This window comes from Miniopterus schreibersii, assembly GCF_964146895.1.
Source record: "Miniopterus schreibersii genome assembly, chromosome: 3".
Classification (NCBI taxonomy): Eukaryota; Metazoa; Chordata; class Mammalia; order Chiroptera; family Miniopteridae; genus Miniopterus; species Miniopterus schreibersii.
The window spans coordinates 99,679,065-99,696,929 of NC_138103.1; the positions used below are offsets into that span (position 1 = coordinate 99,679,065).

Genomic DNA, 17,865 nt, shown 5'->3' on the forward strand with positions numbered 1-17,865 from the left:
TCCCGGGAAATCTGAGTTGCAGGCAAACCGATAGTTGGTCCCCTCGCCTAGAACAGAGGACGAGTTCTCCAGCTGAAGCCGAGAGGCATCGACACATCCAAACAGGGTCTAGGGAATATACTGGAAAAGCTTTCTAATCTGGTTTTTGATGTTGTACAGCACTTGTCAACATCTGAAGAGAACTGTGGTAGAAGGAAGGATCCTCAGGATCTGGAGTTCTAGAGAGCCAAGCGCCCTAAGCCTCTGGTGAATGCAGGAAGGGCTCTTGTTAAGACAGTGTCATCTCCAGTTTTATGAAGTCAGCCAGTGGGAGAGCACATTCCCTCTGCAGAAGTTCATTTTGCACCCAACTTCCTAGCAACATTTCCATTTTACAAACACAACTATTACTTCTTTGGTGAATAATTAGTAAAAAAAAAAAAAAAAAAAAAATTTAGAACTTTAAGTAATTCATATATTTAGTATTAACAACAACAGAGGAGCCAGATTATTCTGTTGATTAACTTGAATGTATTGATCTGTACAGTTGAAGGGCTAGTTTATATGTATCTGCAGCTGATAAAACCACGATGTATATGAAGTAATTTCTTCTCAACATTAGCTGCCGATTTTGAGTCGTTGGGAAAGCTAAATAAATTTGTTACGTAGTTTAAATATATTATCTAATAATATTTCAAAGAAAACACAGTACTCTCAAGAAATGGGATTTCAAAACATATTTATTAACCTCTGTCCAAAGAGCATTTTCTAGGAATAATATAGCTCTTAACTATAAAACTTGGTCAAAATCACCAAATCATAACAGTTTCAGAAATCTTTTTTTGTACCTCCAAATTTCCTGTGCCAAAGTAAGTTCTTTATAGAAAAGAATTAACTGTTTCCTTTCATTTGCCCATAAAAATCCTTATCATTTCCTAAATGTCCATGTTTTAATGGAAGCAGGAAATGGTAGACCATTTGTCAGCAGGCGCGGAGGGAACATATGGTTCTAACAATTAAAATGGACATGCCCGGCCAGGCGTGGCTCAGCGGTTGAGCATCGGCCTAGGATCCAGGAGATCAGGGTTCGATTCCCCGTCAGGGCACATGCCTGAGTTGCAGGCTAGCTGATCAATGACTCTCTCATCATTGGTGTTTCTATCTCTCCCTCTCCTTTCCTCTCTCTGAAATTAATAAAGATATATTTATTTAAAAAAAATAAAATTAAATAAAATGGGCGTTAGAACGAGGTGCTGTGTCCGTCTTCCCAGAACCTGGGGCTGTGAAGGGCTTCAGGTCCTCCGTGTCTTTGCTTTGCTAGAAGTTTTGAGTCCACTATCCAAGCCACTTCTTTTGTTAAATCCAGGTAACTGAGTCAACTCTAGCAAAAACTTGTATTGTAATTTGGATTTAAATAAAATGATAGCAAAGTCACAGACACGGTTTCACGCCAAGGTTGTCTTTATCCCAGACTCTGTGGACCCCACCATGTGACTCACCCCCAGCCTCCAGCTCTTCCTAATCGGGAACGAAAGAAAGGAATCGGCATAAAGCAGGGCAAATGGAAAAAAGAGCTCTGCCTGCAGACCCTGTTTTGTTATTGGATGTTGTTTTGATTTTGAAGCAAAGATTTTGCTACAAAGTGTTTACAAAACAGGGAATTTTCACACAGAAATTCAGATTTCCAGATTATCCTTAAAAACTGAAAGATCTAGTGAAACTGGGTTGGTGGGACCCATGGCAACATACGCAAGGCAGGGGCCAGCTGTCCCATTGGGAAGGGCGTGGGCCCTCTGGTTTGTCACCATCTCCATCCCTCCCTGTGGCATTGCAGCTGTCTTGTTTCATTCACATGCATGACCTTCTTGGGCCCCAGAGGCCATAGGACTGGGCACTGTGGTATAAAGCCAACCACAACCCTAGAAAGCTAACTACCCACGTGTGCTTCCGTGGGTCATCCTCTTGATAAAAGAGAGGCATGCATAAAAATCAAGCACTAGACATTTGGGGATCTTTGCTTCCTATGATTGGGGTTATGTTACATTTTTGTATGTTTGAACATTGAAAATATTCATTTAGAGATGGGTTAGGTAAAAAAAGCAATCGAAATATTCAGAAAATGGGCTCCCCATTAAATAGACTGCCACTCACGTGGAGTGGAATATCAGCTGATACCCAAAAGTGAGGTACCATCCCTGCCCCATCGTGACATCTCTGACACTTAGGGCTTTTTTGTTTTAACAATAAAATGAGTTGGTTGGAATTTTTAATCTCTGAGCTTTTTTCTAGAGCTACAGTGTTGATTTTAAAACAAGCTCTAGTTACACTAGTAAGAAAATAGATAAATGATCTATTTAAATTTAAATGTTTGTTGAGCGTCTCCTATGTGCCAGGGATTATTCTAAGTGCTGGTGATTCAGTGAGGCACAAAACAAGCAGCACAGACATTGAAATGAATTATGGTCAAAAAATAATCTAAATTTTTGGAACAAAATTTAAATTTATCATAGAATTGTGTATATAAATCCATACTGATTGGCTAGAAATAGTTCAGATTTAATCTGTTGCATCTGAAATGAACCCTGTAGGGGACACCATGGTTAATGAGATCATCTTATATAATTTTATAATTAATGTGAGCTGTGTGGTGCAGACTTACCCAGCCCACCCTAATTTGGCTCCATGTGGATTGGCGCCCCTCCCTCCCTCTCCTCCTTTCTCTCCCTTCCTCCCACCTTCCTGCCTTTTCTCTGCTAATTACTGGTGAAATGTGCTTTAAAATTACCTTGCTTATAACTGAAATGAAAATTGGCTTTAGATGGAACCAAATTTCTCACTCCCAAATACTAGCTGGCTGCCAATAAAAGACATTAAGGAAAAAAAAAGAGTACAGGAAAGCCACATTTTATTTAAATTGACTTCAGATAAGGGCCTTTTGTTGTTGTTATTTTGGTTTTTTGTTCTACTGTTGTTTTTTCCTTGTCATCCACTGCTTGATATTTCCCTTCTCTGCCTCATATTCTACTTACAAAGTACCAGGATATTTGAACTAAGTAATTGTGCCACCAGTAGTTTATTTCTATCTTTTGAAATAAGGAATGTGCAACTTTTAAGATACATCAAACCAAAATTTTAATTGTCTTTAAGGATTAAGATGCTGATTCTGCCCCCAGTTCCAGTTCCAAAGATTAAAGGAATCGATCCAGGCCTCTTCAAGGTAATTAATAATCTAACTTATCGATAACACTAATTTAATTCAGTGACACCTGGAGAACGTTGTCTTGTGTTGAGGGCTTTTGCGAGCTACATGTACCTCTTCTGGAGAAAAAATGTTTTTAATGTTACATCTGTTAAAATTATGTGTTACGTATTTACAAGTTCTTTCCTAATCTGTCTTTTTTATTATATGGTTCTGTTACTGTTGTCTTTATCGTAACTGTACTTAGTCCCTTAGTGTTACTTGTTAACCCCCTGAACCGTTGCGCGTTGCTTTTCATAGATCTTCCTTTCTCTGTGTCCTAGGAAGGGAAACTGGAGGAGGTGAACACAATCTTAGCCGTTCACGACAGCTGCAAGCCTGAATTCTACAACGACGACTCCTGGGTTGAGTTCATTGAGCTGGATATCGACGACCCTGATGAGAAGACGGACGGGTCCGACACAGACAGGCTTCTCCGCGACGACCATCAGAAATTACTTAACATCCTTGGGGCGAAGGATGACGACTCGGGACGTACCAGCTGCTACGACCCTGACATCCTGGAGGCCGACTTCCAGGCCAGTGACCTGGGCGACGGTGCCTCGGAGGCCGCGCAGCCCCAGCGGTTAAAAGGGGAAGCAGATCTCTTGTGCCTTGACGCGAAGAACCAGACCGACCCGCCGCCGAGGGATGCGGCCCCTGCCACTCAGGAGCCCGGTGTTGGCCTGGCCCAGGAAGACAAACCAAGACCACTTTTTGGGGAAACTGAGTCAACCCACCAAGCCGCCCATCCTCAGCTGAACAATCCGAGTTCAGTGGCAAACATTGACTTTTACGCCCAGGTAAGCGACATCACGCCAGCAGGGAGTGTGGTCCTTTCCCCGGGCCAAAAGCATAAGGCAGGGACAGCCCCGTGCGCCGCGCATCCCGAGGTGGGCTCCCCCTGCCAAGCCAGCTTCCTCACGGACAGCGCCTACTTCTGCGAGGCGGACGCCACCAAGTGCATCGCCGGGGCCCCGCCCGGGGAGCTGGGGGCGCGGGGGGCGCCAAGCTTTAACCAGGAGGACACCTACATCACCACAGAAAGCCTTACCACTACTGCTCGGAGGCCTGGGGCGGCAGGAGGGGCGCCGGGCTCCCAGACGCCCGTCCCAGACTACACCTCCATCCACATAGTCCAGTCCCCGCAGGGCCTGATCCTCAACGCCACCGCGTCGCCCCGGCCCGACAAGGAGTTCCTCTCGGCCTGTGGCTACGTGAGCGCCGACCAGCTGGACAACATCATGCCCTAGCCGCGGCCGGGCCGCCAGGCCGAGTGGGGCATCCGACGGCCCGCAGGGCTGGGGCGAATGCTTAAACCAAAACGACGGCGAAACCTTTCGGGCCGGTGGGGGCGGGGGGCGTGTGGATTCCAAATGCCTTTTCCTGAAATGTGGAAACGCGATATTAAAAAAAAAAATAAGCCGACCGCTTAATCGGATAGATATTCCTGTTGTGAATTGTAAATACTTTAAAGAATCGTCTCCAAGACCGTCCAGTGGCAGTGATTGTCTGGTTGTCGTGGGTGTTAATTTTGTGATGTGAGCTTCGAATGGCTGTGTCTTCAATGTAGAGTAAATCATGCTTTTTGAAAAAGCGAAAAATCAGGTGGCTTTTGCAATTCGGGAGAATCTAATGCGAATTATAGCACAGGTTGATTTTTTTTTTACGTGATCCGGAGCTAAAATTATAGGTAAGAGAACAAAAAATAGTTTGGATATGTAAACTTTATTTTGACATGAAATTGATAAAGATATTTTTAATAATTCACACTTCAAGCATGGCTGTTTTCTACCGCACCACCCACTGTGTCCCGAGGTTCGTGTGGACCCGGCTGAAGAGCGGAGCGAGCACGGTCTGAAGCTGACGTCACCTTTGGTCAGTGCACTTAAAGAGAACAAATAAGTTAGTTTTTTACAAAACCCTTTTTATACCTCCCCAGGCTCCTTCAACACTTCTACAAAGATTGTACTGCCCAGATCAGTGGGACATGCTCGCCTTCGCTGAATTTTTAAACAAATATTTGTTCATTTAGAAAACTTGAAAATGTTTGCACAGGCCAACTTGTCATGAGCCAGAAAGCAGACAGACAGACGGCCCTTCCTGACCTGCATTTCGGTCCGTGTCAGAGCACACGTGCCAAGGAGGAGCAGGAATCAAAGGCGGTTCACGTGGAGGGGGGGAGCCCCAGACCCCGGCAGCGGCCCCCTCTCCTGGGCACCGCGAAGGGAACAGGCCCAGGGAGCACTTTGTAGGTGGAAGCGGGTGGGAACGAGACCAACCGGACAGTGGAACGAGCAGTGCGGGAAGCGGTTTGTCTCCAGCCGAGAGGCAGACACGTACTATTTATGGTAACGAGAAACCGGAGAAGCAAGACTTTAAATCCCCACAGATAACTCCAAGTTTACTCAAGCCAGTAGCAGAGGCCTTCTTCCTCCCACACCTTGTGCAGGGTTTGTTTAAAGCCGTAAAAGAAGGCGTTTCATCAGTTTTTATTTCCCCACTGAGGGGATGGGCCTCAGAGCAGGTACTCAGAAGGGAAACAAGGGGCCCGAGTAATTTATGAGTTATTGTTCAATCCCTTAGTAACCTAAACATCATTCTTAGGAGCACTGGGATAGCTCCCCAAAAAGTTTATAAAGAAGAGAAGACTCTTATCTCACTGAAGAACACTTCCCATTTTAAGTATTTTTTTTGAAAGGGTGAATACAACTTTAAAGTTAGCTTGAACTTCAGGAGTATTTGCCATTTAGCTCAGACCTTTTTAGGAAGTATGCCTCACGGTTGGTCATTTTAAATTCCCTCCTTCTTGCAAGGACAGTGAAAAGCTGGAATTGGGTGTTTAAAGTTCAAATGCTACTTTGTAATAGACGTTTAATAGATTTTCTGCTACTTTGCTGCTATGGTTTTCAATAAGAGCTACATAATTTAGTTTCATATAAAACTTCATCAACGTAGAACCTAATTCAACTTAAAACTGTGTGTTTGGGAAAACTCTCTTACTATTTCACAATAGGCTGACAACATTTCTATCGCCAAAAATAGCCAAATACCTCAATCAGTCTCCGAATGTCAGTTTGGTACTTTGCTGGCCACACAAGCCATTATTTACTCATATGACTAGTTGTGTCCTGCAGTTTATATTTAACTTTCTTTTTGTCTGTGGATTTTTTTCCTTCAAAGTTTAATAAATTTATTTTCTTGGACTCATGATGATGTGCCTCCCTTGTCGACACCCGTGTGAAAAGCATCCTGGCCCGGGCTGCACACCGCGAGTTCTCCGTGTCGCAAGGGGACCTGAGCGTGGTGGGTTTAAACTCTTTGCCACGGACAGGCGTGGAGACTTGTTCTGTGCTGGGATACGTGGCCGCAGGGCACACAGCTCCTTGCCTTTCTTTTTGCGAGGAAACGGGAACCGAACTCTAACCCGCTGCTGACCTGCAGGGACTGTGCCCCAAGAGGCTCTCAGAACCACGCTGTGGGTGCTGTTAGGGTTTGCGTGACGGGTGTGGGCGGGTGAACAGGGAGGGTGGTGCTTGAGTCTTCGGGCCGCAGTTCTAGCTTGAGCCTGTCACCTGCAGGAGGAAGTGAGCTCTCCCCCCCCAGTCACACATCAGCTCCTGGTCACCACGGGGAGCAGCTAGGAAGTCAGCCAGGAGGGAGGCGGGGAGGTCGGAGTGGAGGAGCCTGAGGGAGCCGCGAAGCCAGGAGGGGGTAGTGGAGGAACCTGGGGGAGCAGTGAAAATAGCAGGGGGTAGTGGAGGAACCTGGGGGGCAGCGAAGCCAGGAGGGGGTAGTGGAGGAACCTGGGGGGGCAGCGAAGCCAGGAGGGGGTAGTGGAGGAACCTGGGGGGGCAGCGAAGCCAGGAGGGGGTAGTGGAGGAACCTGGGGGGCAACGAAGCCAGGAGGGGGTAGTGGAGGAACCTGGGGGGGCAGCGAAGCCAGGAGGGGGTAGTGGAGGAACCTGGGGGGGCAGCGAAGCCAGGAGGGGGTAGTGGAGGAACCTGGGGGGCAGCGAAGCCAGGAGGGGGTAGTGGAGGAACCTGGGGGGGCAGCGAAGCCAGGAGGGGGTAGTGGAGGAACCTGGGGGGGCAGCGAAGCCAGGAGGGGGTAGTGGAGGAACCTGGGGGGCAGCGAAGCCAGGAGGGGGTAGTGGAGGAACCTGGGGGGGCAGCGAAGCCAGGAGGGGGTAGTGGAGGAACCTGGGGGAGCAGCGAAGCCAGGAGGGGGTAGTGGAGGAACCTGGGGGGCAGCGAAGCCAGGAGGGGGTAGTGGAGGAACCTGGGGGGCAGCGAAGCCAGCACAGGCCCCTCCCCAGCAGCACCAGGCGGCTCCCAGGCCCGTGCAGGGCGGCCCAGGAGCTGGGAGTCGGCGGTGGCCCTGCGGAGGCCACTGAGCAGTTGGTCAGCGCCCTGTTAGCGAGTTGAGGACAAACTGCCCCGAGTTTCCGCAAGACCAGAGGTTTGCACTCAGCACAGAGTTCTCGACCCGCTGCCTTGGGCCCGTCGCCTGGAAGGACCGCGGGAGCCTCCGGTTCCCGCTTTCTTACTCGGAAAGGATGTCCCCGGTCCCCGAGGTTTGGGAGCACGCCGCTCCAGCGCCCACCCAGCCGAGGGCCAGCACTGAGCAGCAGGTACTGGCTTCTGGCCCTGGCGGTGAGTGTGTCACAGCATCGGGTCCTCGGGGAGCCGGGGGAAGGCCGCCCGCTCACCTCCGTGGCGGAGGGCACAGTCCGTCCCTTCAGGCGAGCGTCTCCCGAAGATGCCACCCGCGCCCCTGCGCGTAAGCTCGGGCTCCTGAGACGCCAGCACCGAGACCTGTGTGCTGCGGCGTTTACCTGTGTGCCCAGTGTGACGCCCGGACACTGGGTGCCTCGCCACGTCACTAGCCGTTGCTTCCGTCCAGGCTCGAGGTCCCGCGCGGGGCGCCCCGTGGCCGCCGCGGGCTCAGTCCCTAAGCGCTGAGGGTAAGGGCACAGCTTCTGCAGAACGTGACCTCCGGCTGACGCTCTGGCTCTGCCCCGTGGGCATCGGAGACGACGATTATGCCACTGTGGGACACGGGCAAACTGGCGCGTGTTTAAAACGACCTCTGGCTGGGAAGTTACGTCGGGATGGGGAGGAACTCGCAGCACCTGGAGACAGACCGTCTGCGGACGACTGTGGCGACTGTGATTGAGCGTGTCCCCTGCGGGGCGCTGGCAGCAGTGCCCGTGGGGTTGGGACCCGAGCCGCTAAGCCTGGGGGACTCCTTCATGTGCCCAACACGAGGCCCCTTCCTTTGCACCGAAGCTGCCGGGCGGGGAGGAGGGAAGGACAGCGCTGGACAGCTGGACAGACAGCCTGCGTGGACTGTGCCGTGACTACGGCTGGAGCGGATCCTGGTGCCGCCTTGTCCTGTCCTCGCTGCCCCCGAGTGCACTGGGCCGTCTGCGGTCATCGGGGGGATGTTTACTTGAACCTGAAGGTCCCCTCGAGGACACAGTGAGAGACGCTTGCCACTCCCTTGGCAAAGTGTGCGCCCTCCCATCTCCGCCCTTGCTCAGGCCCACCCGGCCCAGCTGAGAGGCTCCTGCTTGCCAATCCTGCCCGCTGACGTTGGCCTCACCCTTCACGCCCAGCTCAGATGTCTCCTCCATGAAGCCCCCCCGATTCCCTCAACCTTTAGGGAGCATTCCGTCGTCCTGTGAACCACTAACTCTGGTGTCAGCTCAGCTAACAGTGCCCAGGATGAGCCTGCTAACGTGTATTCCGGGGCTTACCTGTTCCCCGAAATGTTCGTGAATGAGGGACCCGGTGACCAAGTACGTTTGGAAAACGCTCCACACGGCGAGGCCTCTGGGCGAGCCAGAGAGCGTGCTGGCCCAGTGTGGCTCCTACAGGTGGAAACAAACAAAAGCCTGTTCACATTTAACATGATTTCCCCATGTATTTAACAGCGAACAATGCGGTAAAGGAGAACCCAACATTATACCTACTAACCCTTGGGGAAGCTCTGATTAGACAAGCCGGCCGGGCACAAAATGAAGTTACATTTCAGTCGGAGGTGAAGCGGAACAAAGCATCTTTATGTGATACCATGAAACTTACTTTCTCAATACGACGTCCTTTAAGAATAAAAGGCAAAGGGAAACAAAATAAACAATAAACAAATGGACGACCTCAAACTGAAAAGTTTCTGCCCAGCGAAGGAGACCATCAACAGAACGAAAACCGGTGAGAGAAGATATTGGCCAACGATACATCCGATAAAGGGTTAATATCCAAAGTATAAATAGAACTACCTTATGACCCAGGATTTCCACTTCTGGTTACTTACCAAAGAAATTCAAAACGCTAATTCAAAAAGGTGCCGGCACCCTATGTTCCTTGCAGCATCAGTCACAATGACCAACTGTGGAAGCAGCCCACGGCCGTCGGTAGGCGAGTGGGTAAAGAAATGTGGTGCATTTATGCAGTGGAGTATTACTCAGCCATAAAAAAGAAAAAGGTGGCCATTTGTGACAACATGAATGGACCTAGATGGTATTAAGTGAAATACGTCAGACAGAGGAAGATGACTCATATGATTCACTTACATGTGGAATCTAAAAAACAAAACAAGTAAAACAGGAACAAAATTACAGATACAGAGAACAAATTGATGGTTGCCAGGCAGCAGAGGGGTTGGAGGACTGGGTGAAAAAGGTGACGGCATTAAGATGTACAAATTGGCGGTGGTAAAAACAATCACAGGGATATAAAGACAGCACAGGGAATATAGTTAATAATATTGTAACCAAGTGGGTACTAGATTTACCAGGGTGATCAGTTCATAAGTTATATAAGTGTCTAACCTCCCTGTTGTATACCTGAAACTAATATAATATTACGTGTCAGCTGTTGTTGAAATTTTTTTAATTATAAAAAATAAAAGGCAAAGCAGCTGCGTGATTAGAATAACCACAGATGCTTCTCGACTCGGCACATTTCCTTCTTTCATACTTGAAATGACATTTTCTGAGAACTGGGAGGCCCTGGAGCACCGTTTGTCATCTCTGTGACTGTGACTTTCTACCTCTTTGCTGCGACAGACTTGGAATTGCCCCTACTCAGCTGGAAGCCTGGGGGAGACTGACTGGCAAGGTGACTAAACCAACAGTGAACAAACCCTCAGTCTCAGCCTGTGCACCGTGAGCCTTCTGACACCGAGGAGTGCCCACTCACTCCGTGACCAGGAGATCTGTTGTGAAGCTGCAGAATATGTATCTGCTTCACCTGAACAAGAATATTTCACTCCTTACTGCAGACACTGAGTTTTTTTTAAAAAATCACCCAGATGGAACGTCAAACATAATAGATTTTTGCACAATACTCCCAGGAAGCAGTCTTTATAGGGATATTTAGAAAAGCAATTTTCTATTGATTTAAAAATAAAAAAATAAAAAATCTCTACATGATTGCTCTGTGTGCATTAAGAGACGTTGCCAGCATTTTCCGTAAGTATAAAATAATTTGTCAGGAAATTGTATGCGCTTTGGCTTTCCCAGTAGTACTGCAGTCAAAGCTCCAAGGTGGAAAGATTCTTCTTGTTAGCTTTCCTGTGGGTGGTACCATATGATAAAAATGACTCGCATAGGATTTTGATTTTATAAAGCACTTTCTTGTTATAGGCAAGTCGGACATTACTTTTAACATTTTGCAGGAGAGAAAATCAAGGCTCAGAAAACCTAAGAGAGTCTCCCAGAGTTAATTAGCTAGTAAGTGACAAAGCCAGGACCAAAACACAGACCTTCGGACTAGTCCAGTAGCCTGAGACCAATGTAAAGCTGCTGATTCTGTTCACAGTGTGGGGAAAATGGAGACTTGATTGTTTTGTAATACCCACGGATCCAAAGAATCACCTGCCAAAGATAAAAGTCTCTTTTTCTGATCAACATAACCAGTGGTGTTCTAGTAAATGCTTGACAACCAGTCCTCCAGGAGGCAGGTTGTGTCCAGATTTGTAGCATTTGTCAATTTCCATGGTGTAAATACTCCCAAAGTGGCTGATTTTTTTTTTTTTAATATATCTTTATTGATTTCAGAGAGAAGGCAGCAGAGGGAGAGAGAGAGACAGAAACATCAGTGATGAGAGAGTCACTGGGGGTCGAGCCCGCAACCCTGGCATGTGCCCTGACCGGGAATCGAACCTCGATCTCCTGGATCCTAGGCCAGCGCTCACCTGCTGAGCCACACCCGGCTGGGCTAAAGTGGCTGATCTTAAGCTTTCAGTGTTTCATCACTGAACACAAAGTTGGGAAATGATAGTGCAATCATCTCTCATAAAACTAGGAATGGCTCCAGCACACCACTGAGTCTGCACAACCTTGGCGTTCCATCCGATGGATGACATTTTTTATAATGGCTACTTAGCATTTGTACTTAACATTTATTAAGCACTTACCATGTGCCAGACACTGTTCTCAGGACTTTGTATACATGCACTTATTTTAATCCTCACAGCAATCCAACCTATTATTCCCAGTTTACTGATGGGGATACATAATTAACTTGACTGACGTCACCAAATTAGAGCCCGCGTGCAAACACAAGCACCCTAGCTCCAGAGCCCACGCCATAAACTCTGCTATTATATTTCCAAATTATAAGTGTCCAGGTTGGACGTACATGATAACAAAGCCAGCCGATTAGCTAGCTCTTAGTAGCCCAGGCAGACAGTTCACATGCGGCTTTGCTCATCTGTACGTGACACAGCAGCACCCCCCCAGACCTTTGGGGACCGCCCTCGAGATGAATACCTGGGGAGAGCAGAGGTGGCTGGACGCCTGCCCGAGTCGCGTGCGGCCGTGGTGGTTTCATCTTGCGCCTCTCCCCCTGGCTGCCAGCTTGCTGCCGCCCTGGACAGACTGGACCCTGGACCGCCCTGAACAGGCGATGCAGTGACTCCGGGTAGGCCGGCCGGACTTCCCGATGCTCCCTGCTCCCCTCATTCACCGAAACGTCTCCAAGCCCGGCTGCGCAAGAGGTGGTGGCTCTGCCACCTGACCTCGCTCAGGTGATGACCTCGGCCCGTGAGACAGGCAGGTGAAGTGACAGGCTGTGCAGGCCACCCCGAGCCTGGTCCGCGCGTGGGCAGCTCCTCCCCTGGGCGGAGATGGAAGCTTAGCTTGTCTGGGGCCACCCAGCCAGTTGGAATATCTGGAACAAACTCTCTCATCGCATCACTAAGTCCCGTTCTTTCCTCATTTAAACTATATGAACTTGTGTGTGTATCTGTATGTCGTACAAGAGATCTATGACACATACACCAAAATGCATTAATAACGGTTACCTATGGCAGGTAAGAATATGGGTGTTTACATTGCCTTACCTTTCATTGGATTTAATTTCCTGCGTTTTCTATATTCAAGGTTTATTAATTTAGGGTTATAAAATAGTATGTAACATATTTTAAGATTTCTATTGAAATACATTCCTATCATATAGCTCTTTCTCCCAAAAGTCAAAATGCAGGGAAATGAACTTGAAAATTCACTTCTGAGGGTATTTTTCTCAGTCAAGGGTTTCATATTTTGTTGTTCCTATTATTTTTAACTTTCTTTGAAATTGTGTGTATGCAAACTTATTTATGTATTTATTTTAATGAATGACTTTTTTATTTTATTTATTTTATTTATTTTTAAATATATCTTTATTGATTTCAGAGAGAGGAAAGGAGAGGGAGAGAGAGAGACAGAAACATCAATGATGAGAGAGTCACTGATCGAGCCTGCAACCCGGGCCTGTGCCCTGACTGGGAATCGAACCACGATCGCCTGGATTCCAGGGCGACGCTCAACCGCTGAGCCACGCCCGGCCGGGCGCAAACTTATTTAAATTGTTGTCTTCAGTCACATGAACAGTACTTAGAGGGTTAAACCCAGGGCGCTGCAGAATTTAGGATTTTGCGGCAGCTTCCGTTATTGGGATTGCTCGGGACCGTCACTGGCACACAAATCTGTAATTATTCACAGTAGCAGGAATCTCTGTAAAATGAAAAAGTCATCAGTAGCCCTGCTCAGAAGTGAGACTTGGAAGCTCTGAAATGCCCGTGAGCCCGTTCCCTTGCTAAGATCCTCACCTCCACCCGTCAGTCCAGGTTCTGATTGTGTCATGCCTCAGTCTCCTAAACTGTCTGCTTTGGATTCAGAAGCAGATTCTTTTACCTAATTTGAAAGAGTATTATTTCTGAAAAATGGCAATAATTTTTTTTTTTAAGTCAACCTCCCTTCCATGGCAGATGTATTGCGCTCTATCATGATATTGCGATAATAGATTGTTATTCAGATAATAGCAATTACTCAGCCTTTGCTGCCTAAAATACCACTCCAAGACTTAGTGGCTTAAAACAACCATCGTTTATCAGCTCACAGGTTGGAGGGTCGGCTATTTGGGCAGGACCCAGCTGGGCAGTTTTTCTGCCTGTCTCAGCTATTCATTCAACGAGGCTCACTCATTCATTCACCAGCTGTCAGCTGGTGGCTTGGCTGGTGCCGGATGACCTAGGATGGACACACTTACCTGTCTGGCATTTGGCAGGCTGTTGGCCACTACAGCAGAGCAGCTCAGGCTTGCTCGCATGGTGGGAGCGAAGAAAGGTCACAGTGAAATGTGGGAGGCCGGAAAATCTCATGGCACCCCTTCTTCGGCAATGGAACAAGGGAGATCTAAATTAAAGGGGTGAAGAAATACACAGGCCCACCTCTTGAGGACACGAGTTCCAGTGAACTTTTGGCCATTTTTAATCTACCGCACTATGCGATGGGTCCTAATACATACATCAAAAAGTGAGGAAGTGTCAGCACGCTCTCCTTCTGGGGACACACCCGTGCCATTCCCTTCCCCGTCTCCTTCCCCCACAGGCACACATCTCCTAAACTCTAAGTGACCCCACGGGACTTGCAGCCAGGGGAGCAATGGGCAATGGCAACTCGTCCCAGGCTAACCCCCAAACCTGTCTCCAAGGCCCCCTTTTCTCTGACTTCCCGGTGAGCCAAAGCAGCCCCACCTCGCCTCCTCTCCTGTCACTTCTCCTATGCCCTTCCTTGTTTCACTGGCCTAAGTGTGTTTTTGCTGCGGCCAATAAATTCTTGCTTGTTTCTCTGCAGAAAAGAAAAAAAGTAAGGGAGTGTCCAATGACGAAACTAAAACAATTTAGTAGTGAGTTTAATGTTTTTTATTCAAGGGAAAACAACCCATGGACTGGGGGTGTGCAGTGCCTCCCAGGCAGCGGGACAGTCTGTCAGAGGGATTTGGGGAAGGGCGAGTTTTATGGAGCCTCAGAAGGGCAGGATGGGCTGGGAGGTGGGGACCTCCTTATCAAACCAGCAGGTCCTGTTTTCTAGGGGGAGGTGAGCTCCACAACGCTGAGTTGGAGGACGGTTAGCGGTCTCTGTCAGCTTTCCTTTCAGGTGTCTCCTTTACGTGCGGGCTGACTCAGGTTTAGATTTGTGACCAGGCCAGGCCCCTGGGTGGCATCCATTCCGTGGGTCCCAATATGCAAAGTAAGTTTATCAGCCGCAAAGGAAGTCCCATTCTTAGCTACAGGGCGAGGCTCTAAGAGTGACTCGACTCTAGCTCTTACTGTTCCTAAGAAACATTCATCTGGCGATCCCTCCCCCCTGGTCATCCCACCCTAGTCCTGCGGCCCTGGCTCTTTTTCAACATTCCCCCTTTTTATTTCCTGACTCAGCCTAAGAGAGACGTTCGGATGGGGTTGGGTCGTCTCAGATCACAGAAAGATCCCTGCAGGCAGAGTTCCCACACTGACTCACCCAGAGGGCGCTGCCGGGATGGAGGTTTCACACTCCCAAGGGGGGGGGACAGCATCAGCAAGCCCTCCCTGCAAACACTGCAGGCCAGAGTCACCTGCTGGCAATTATCTTTTTACTTATTCAGCCTGAACAACTCTCACCTGTGCTTTAGAACAGGCTCAACCTACAAAAAATTACTTCCACTGTAATTCTCAGCATCCACAGGCAGAATCAGCAGCTCGCTCCTCTGTGGTCTTATGTTCTCTCAATTTCCAGAGTAGTTACACCTTGTAGTAATATCATGAGCAAATACTGGGAACTGGGGCCAAGGGAACAGAAACATCCTTGGTAGGCAAAATGGGCTTAGACTGAACTTTCCAGAAGGTGCTCCTTTTATTTACCTGTGAAGGCTTTGATGTATAGTCACTGGCTAAGCCTCATAGTCTCATAATGCTGGCAAAAGTCCTATTATACTGTTAAATTAATTAAACAAGGACGCCATTAGACTGAGTGGCTCTAATGCCATGGTAGCCTATGTAAGTAGACCAAAATCTAAGCCTGTAAATGCCTCAAGGTTAAGAAAGCAAATTCTGAGGAAACCAATCACAGCCACGGGGCTTTGAGCTACAGCCTATCAATTCCTTACTTTGCCTTCACCTTTTCTCTATAAAAGCCCCTCCCCAGCTCCTGCTGGTAGAGCTCTCCTAACACCTCTGGTTTGGCACTGCCCGTGGAATTTATTTTTGCTCAAATAAACTCTTAAAATTTTTACTGTGCCTTGATTTCTCTTTTAACACCACCAAAGTAGCCTAAGAAATTAATTGATTGCCTAAAATCACTTGTATCCCTGTAAGATATACTTGAGTGGTTCTTAAATGGGTTCAACTGCAAGACGACATTTAATAATTTGTAGTTTCATTACGCTACTGTTCTCTGACTAGCATTCCTACTGAGTCTAAATAATGGACTATTTCCTTTTAGATCAGTGTCGGAAATATAATTCATTGACTTGCAGAAAAATCATAATGAGTTTTAGTTTTTCATAAATAAGGTAACTTTGCTAGAGTCAGAAAATCCATTGTTAGGCTGTGAATATTAGGAGGAAAAATGTTCTCTTCTGTTCCAGGTCCTGTGGCTGGTCGAAGCATCACATTGACATAAAACAGATTAACAGAGAATAAAACTATTTTAATTATGTTTTTAGGAGCCCCGCTTAGGGTGGCCAGAAGAATTTAGGTTTATCCACCATCCTGGGCTAAGGAAAGGGCTAGGGTTCTAGGTTTCAAAGGGAAGGAAGGCAAGTTTGGGGAAGTTGAAAAGAGAATGAAATGTTTGGAAAACAAAGAGTGCCTTACCAGGTAGCTAAGTCTCTCAGGTGGAGTTCTCACTGATAAAGCCCCCTTCCTGGTCCAGGACCCCTTTCTAATGTAAATAACACTTACAAAAGGTTAACTTGCACTTTGTTTTCAGAGCACTTTTACTGTGTCTGCATTTTCTCAAAATAACCAGATCAAAATCATCCTTATGTCAAAGAGGCATACTTTGGGGTGGTGTATTCTGCAACCCTTCAGTATTTTACTTCCTTTGATAAAGCTGCAGAGAAGAAGTAACTAACTTTTTAAAAGTAGAGAAAGCAGAAGGAAATAAAGAACAGAATGTGTTTTCCTGAACACAACCGTTTCAAGAGCACAACAAAATTAGGTGGCCTTCTGATCGGCATGTTGTATCCATTTACTGAGATCGATCCTTCCAACAATTTAACGTAATCTAATTGTATTATTTGTGTTTTAAAGTTTGGTTGAGAAGCAGCATGGAGTCTCGGGCCGGGTTTTCTAGGGAACAGAGTTTAGCTTGCAGAATATTTATTAGGGAGTGCCCTTGGGACAGCATCTGTGGCAGGAAGAGGGAAGCAGGAGTGGGCAGAGCAAGAAGTCGAGATGCCGGGCAGGCCCGAGAAAGCCTCGGCCGACCCCACAGAGAGTTGTGGATTTGGAAGGGCCCTTCAGCAGGGCCCCGAGTCATCCCACGATGTCCAGGCCTTTATCCCCCCGCCCCAGTGAGGTGGGACTAAAAACTGCTACAGCCCTTCTGGAGAGCAATTTAGCGTGACTTGGTGGCACTGGGTAAGCTCACGCCCTGTGACTGGCCAGCGTTACTTGTTTGAGCTTCCAGGAAACCCCTGCAGAGGGTTAGGAGGAGAACCCGCGTGGCAGGGAACCGGGGTGAGTCTGTGTTGTCGATTATCGAGGGGCTGCGTGAGCAGAGTGGGTGAACTCAGAAGACAGCCCTGTTGGGTGGTCAGAAGCAATGGACTAGATGATGACGTTGGTAACAACACACCGACATTCAGTGAGCTGTGAAGTAATGCAAACGACACTCGCGGACAGTGACTGAACACTTAGTTAGCCAGGCTCGCTATTTATTCAGCCTGTATTACCTCCACGACAGTGACCCTAACTGTGGAGACTAAAGCTGGAGGCGAAGGAATTTGCTCAAGATCCGGTAGCTGGAAAGTGGCGAAACCAGAACTGAAAGGCAGGAATTCTAGCTGTGGGAGGTCATGCTTTCAGTCACTACCCCAAGTGCAGATCTTTGACATAGGACGTTGAGTGGGAACATAGTGACCGACTCGGTGACCTTAACCGGGCCTTGTACCCTACCTCCCTCTGGCTCTGTCAAATCTGACCGTCAGAAAACGCCCAGCCTCCTCCCCTGACCCTAACGAACAAATGCTTAAAATAACCACGTTCACCTGTCGGGCCATTGACATGGTATTTTCTAGGCTCATTTTAAAAGAATTGTTTGGTTCACAGTGACTGCTGGTCACAAAGTAGGAGAAGGGTCTTAGCCGATGCCCGCATTCCTCCCAGGAGG

General features: G+C 47.9%; 2 protein-coding genes across 2 annotated transcripts in view; one reads left to right on the forward strand and one right to left on the reverse strand.

Annotated features, from left to right (window-relative positions):
* The window catches only part of GHR (growth hormone receptor), a 187,044-nt gene extending 180,621 nt beyond the window's left edge, over positions 1 to 6,423 (forward strand). The window contains exons 9-10 of the mRNA XM_081133580.1: positions 3,127 to 3,196; positions 3,502 to 6,423. Coding sequence (XP_080989706.1) covers positions 3,127 to 3,196; positions 3,502 to 4,470 — 1,039 coding nt within the window. The 3' untranslated portion in view covers positions 4,471 to 6,423. The remainder of the gene's footprint in view (positions 1 to 3,126; positions 3,197 to 3,501) is intronic.
* Positions 1 to 17,865, reverse strand: part of TMEM267 (transmembrane protein 267) — a 429,802-nt gene that overhangs the window by 171,254 nt on the left and 240,683 nt on the right. The gene's annotated exons all lie outside the window — the stretch shown is intronic.